At 32.9% G+C, this 4,875-nt stretch overlaps 1 protein-coding gene across 1 annotated transcript in view; it reads left to right on the forward strand.

The window, feature by feature from the left end:
- Positions 1-289: 289 nt before the first annotated feature.
- The window catches only part of LOC106476931 (cyclin-D-binding Myb-like transcription factor 1), a gene marked incomplete at its 3' end in the record, with an annotated part of 10,158 nt that continues 5,572 nt past the window's right edge, over positions 290-4,875 (forward strand). Inside the window, exons 1-2 of the mRNA XM_013937546.2 lie at positions 290-1,410; positions 3,803-3,871. Of these exons, the coding sequence (XP_013793000.2) occupies positions 1,256-1,410; positions 3,803-3,871 (224 nt within the window). The remainder of the gene's footprint in view (positions 1,411-3,802; positions 3,872-4,875) is intronic.

A 4,875-nucleotide genomic window follows, 5' to 3' on the forward strand; every position in this document is an offset into this window, starting at 1 on the left:
TATTCACAGACAAACCTTTATTAAAAATACTTAATTAAAAAATCTAATTTTTGTGTACAAAAGTCCCTTAATGTTTACTGAAAGTCTCCCAGATTTTGTGAAGATACACATACTGTACTAAAAGTTATAGTATGGAAACTGTAATGAGTACAGAATGGTTACGAACTTGGTCGATTCGACCGAGTCTGTGTTGAAAGAGTTGAAAAAAGAAAAATTCATCATTGCAAACATCGCTGCCAATGGATAACCTGAGCACATGATAAAGAAAAAACACCAAGATTGAGCTGGAAAAAGTTTAAAGACATATTTATAGCCATATTCCCCTGTGTCAGAGGTCTCTCTCTGAAAACGTGCAGAGGATGTATAAAAAAGAAAAGCAGAACACAATACGACTGCAGTTAGTACACACCTAATGGGGAGGAAAAAAAACCTTGTAAAACATCCCTTGTGAATGTGGATCCCAATACATTGGAGAAATTCAGCAAAAAAAGTTAGAATTTAGGAGCATAATAGATACACAAAACTGTAATAACAATTTAACGGTAATATCTTCTCATGTTGTATGAAGAATGAAATAATGGGATATAAACCACACATAATAAAAAAAATTTAAAAAAAGCCTTCTACACCTACCAAACTGATAACCACTTCATGACACTCAGTTCAAAATTCAAATAAGGTGGTTAATACAAGTCCTATTGGGGGGAAATTCTGTATGAATGAAGGGGGTAGTGTAGCACAGTGGCTAGTGCTTTGTGGTTGGAAGTTTGCGAGTTCAGTGCCTGCTTGTGACATGTTGTATCCTCGAACAAGACACTTTATCTTATGTACCATCTTAGCTTGGATTTGTCTTGACGATAGATAGTTCACCAGCCTTAGCATCAAGAAGAATCGAGATTGAATCCCGGCCGTGGTCATTCTCGGGACTTGTCTGATAACTACAGCAGACTAGAAACTGAAATGTAGGATTAAAACTAGTTACTAATTAGTAGCTACTTATAAAAATATAAATTAACTAATTATTAATCATACTTTGGTGATTGTACAGATTACTAACCATTAACATAGAGGTGATGTACAGAAACTGGTGGTGTTTTGTTGTGAAGTAAGAGGTTAATAACACATTTACATGTAAAAGTTCTATTTCTGTAGTCACGTGAGTAATTTGATTTTGAGTTTAGGAAAGTGGCTTCCAGCAGAAGAGAAGCGGCTTGCAGATTCCGTGTATGAGTTATCGAATGCTTTCCCTGGGGAGATGATCTCTTCAGGACTGTCTTGGGCTGCTGTTGCAGAGAGAGTTGGTACCCGATCTGAGAAACAGTGTCGCACCAAGTGGCTGAATTACCTTAACTGGAAAGAAGCTGGAGGTGTGGAATGGACTAAGGAAGATGACATGACTCTTATTTGCAGGTATTGTTTGGCATTACATTCATGATCTTTAGGCCCTGATCTAAGTATTATTGTGATACTGTTAGGCCTTTCACAGTCACTGTACATTGTTCTTAACCCTCTCACTACAGGTAGATCAGTACAAGCATATCATGTCCTTTTATAGAGTTACATTCAAAATTTAATTAAACTCTTTATTGTCGATTTATAGAAATAAACTTGGCATATAAACATAGTTAATAAATCAAATTTTAATATTATTTTAGTTTCAAGCTCTTAATTTTATAAATAAATATTTTATACATATATCTTCAATCTTTTCTAGTATGAGAATTGTAACATTTGTTCTGTAGCTCTTTCTTCATTGTTATTCTGTGTTCTTAGGTTTATTACTTAAGTAGCCAATTGTTTAGTGTACTAGTACCATGTCTCTAAAGAAGTAGGCTTAAATTCCATCGGCAACAAAAAATAGGAGAGGTCAAAGGTAAGTACTGTATTTCTTGTTTTTAGTGTATGTTCTTTATTATTATTATATAAGTAACTAAAATGTAAAAATTAGAAACTTAATAGGTTAGATAATGGAAAAAGAAAATAATAATAAAAATTCATCATCAGAATACGGTAACATGAGTTATGCATTTGCCGAGTGACTTACAACTTGTGTGGTGGTATTGTTAGTTAGACATAGTTCAAAGGGCAATAAAAAATTAAATAAAATTAACTATAAACAGATGTAGACTGTTATGAGCCTTAAACTATTAGGATAAACAGTTACAGTTTTCTGTTACAATCTACAGTCATTTTAGTGAGGAAAAAAAAAGGTATTTCATTTTCTTATGGTGGTTACAAAGTCAATCAAATGGACGGAGTCCATATAAAGTTAGGTTAGAGAAAATAACAGATAAAATATGAAGTTTTACTGAGAAAAAAAAACGTTTGATAATTATTTATGAAGTTTTTAGAGGTTACAACATTGAAATTTGAAAATTTTCAAATGAAGAAAAGTATTTTTAATCTTATCATGAAAATCGCTTTGCACTCGGAGAGGTTAACACTCTGATTCCATGTATTCGTGGACAAACCTTTAGTAAAAATACTTCATTAAAAAAATCTGATTTTTCATATACAAAAGACTTGTAATTTTTCTTGAAAGCTTGTAAAATTTTGTGACGTTACACATACCATATTAAATGTTACAGTATAGAAACTGATGGTTGCTTTGTGGTTACATGGTCGGTCACTTGGCCCATCCCCATAATTTATTCTAAAAAAAAACATTGTTTATTGAAGTCATGAATTTTATATGGAATATTGAATTTGTATTAAACCAAAACACCATATATTTCTGTAAAATAAAACTGAAAAAAATGAAATATTCAGTAATTCATTTATTTCTGTATGTGTGAAGTATAGGTTTTAATTGAATGGAAATATTGATTGTATTTGAATACTTATTTTATAAACACTCAGAGATTTCTATATGTTCAAGTATCCAATACAAACAGAAACAAGACTATATTTGAAGGATAATTAACACCTGAAGCTGTAGAGGACAACAATTATCACTGAAATACCTTAAAATACAAAGTTTTTCTCAGATTTATAGTCTCTGTTTGTCGTGAATTTTATGTTGACTGCAGATAGTTGTGAATACATACATACAGCCAAATTATAGGATATGAATGGAATTTGACACAGATCAGGGTCGTGGGAAGTGGTAAGGCCTTTCAGGCCATGGCCTGACCATATTTTCATGGCATGTATAGCTACAACTTATGTATTAAAACTTGCTTCTTTTAATTCAATATATTATGTAGTCAGTATTTGTAGTTAAAATAGCTCAAGATTCAATTTCATAGCATTGGAGCTTGCTCCCAGATCCTCCCTGGAAATGGCAATGTGGCAATGGCCTGACCACTCCATAATTCACTATATCATTTAATGTTGTTTGAGATGCACATCAGAATTTTAGTAGTACTTAAATTTAACGGTGACATTTATTTGTTTGTAATTATTTTGATGTAATTTTCAGATAGACAATTTACTTATTCTTAAGAGTTCAGCATGAGTTGATATAGTTTAGATTAATTCAAACTCATTATAACATTCATTCAATAGGATACTTTTTGTAACTGATTAGCATAATGTTGAAATTATTGCAATATCTTCAAGGAAAAGGATTTTTCAGTGAATTCTTGTTGCTATAGTTACCAAACGTTTGAACGTAATGGTGAAGTGGTCCATGACCATCTGTGGAGTAGGTCTGTTAGTTTACGTTTTTAGATGCGATTGCTATTTACGAGAATAATCACCTTATTTCGTTATATGCATAGCAATTTTTAACACGTTTTTTATCTTTCTCGATGCATCATTATTTCTGGTCACTAACAGGTAATGATTGTTTCTCTATTAGAGTATATGGTCTTGGTGCTACAGATGAAAGCCATGTAGACTGGGCAGAGTTAGCTAAAGGTTGGTCAAGGTAAGATCTTTCAGTAATAACTTATTTCAATATGGTTTTCATATTTTACTTTATCAACCCACCATTCCTATTTTCCTTACTCTTATGATGACTTCCGCTTTAACCTCTTACACAACATGTGCTCAACCTTTGTAAATGCATGTTGAAATGTATTTCTTTTTTCTAAGGTCCCACTTGGATAGAAAAAATTAGTATAACCTAGAAATCAAGGGGTTAAGATCATGTCCAGTTCTTCAGAACTTCTCAGAAACTAAATTCTACTGATTTTTATTATCCTACTGGCTACAGCTAAGGAATTACTTGATATGGTTTTATCACTATAGGTCGGGGGAGGGGGTAATTTTTAGTTTTGTAGAGGAATACAGCCACATCGGAGCCACATGTGTGTAATCGTGTTCCAGTAGCTACAGCTAAGGAATTACTTGATATGGTTTTATCACTATAGGTCGGGGAGGGGGGTAATTTTTAGTTTTGTAGAGGAATACAGCCACATCGGAGCCACATGTGTGTAATCGTGTTCCAGTGGCTACAGCTGATCAAGTGAGACTAAAGTGTAAGCACTGGTTTTTTAAATATCGTGTAACAAGTTTTCTCTCTCTCCATTAGGTATTGTGTCTATAGAAAAATATATTTTAGGTTATGTTGAAGTTCACAAAAAGTAATTGGAGATATTTTAATTTAAAACTCACCACCAGTAAGCTCTTGTTGAGAAATCTGTTTCTTGGCTTCAAGTTACTGAAACACTCTCTTCGTGCTAAAAATATATGAATGTTTTTTGAGATTACACCCAGTGGCTAAGCAGCAAGTCTGCAGCCTTATGACTCTAAAAATTGTTTTTCGATAACTGTGGTGGTCAGAACACAGCTTATTATGTAGCTTTGTACTTAACAACAACAACAAAAATCTTTGAGATCAGAAAATGTGTCTCTTGTATAGAGGTAAAGTTACAGCATGCTTTTATTTAAAGGGCTGAATGAATGTAGGTCATTTTGTTATCATGCCAG

Source organism: Limulus polyphemus, unplaced genomic scaffold (genome assembly GCF_000517525.1).
Source record: "Limulus polyphemus unplaced genomic scaffold, Limulus_polyphemus-2.1.2 Scaffold12153, whole genome shotgun sequence".
In the NCBI taxonomy this organism is placed as follows: Eukaryota; Metazoa; Arthropoda; class Merostomata; order Xiphosura; family Limulidae; genus Limulus; species Limulus polyphemus.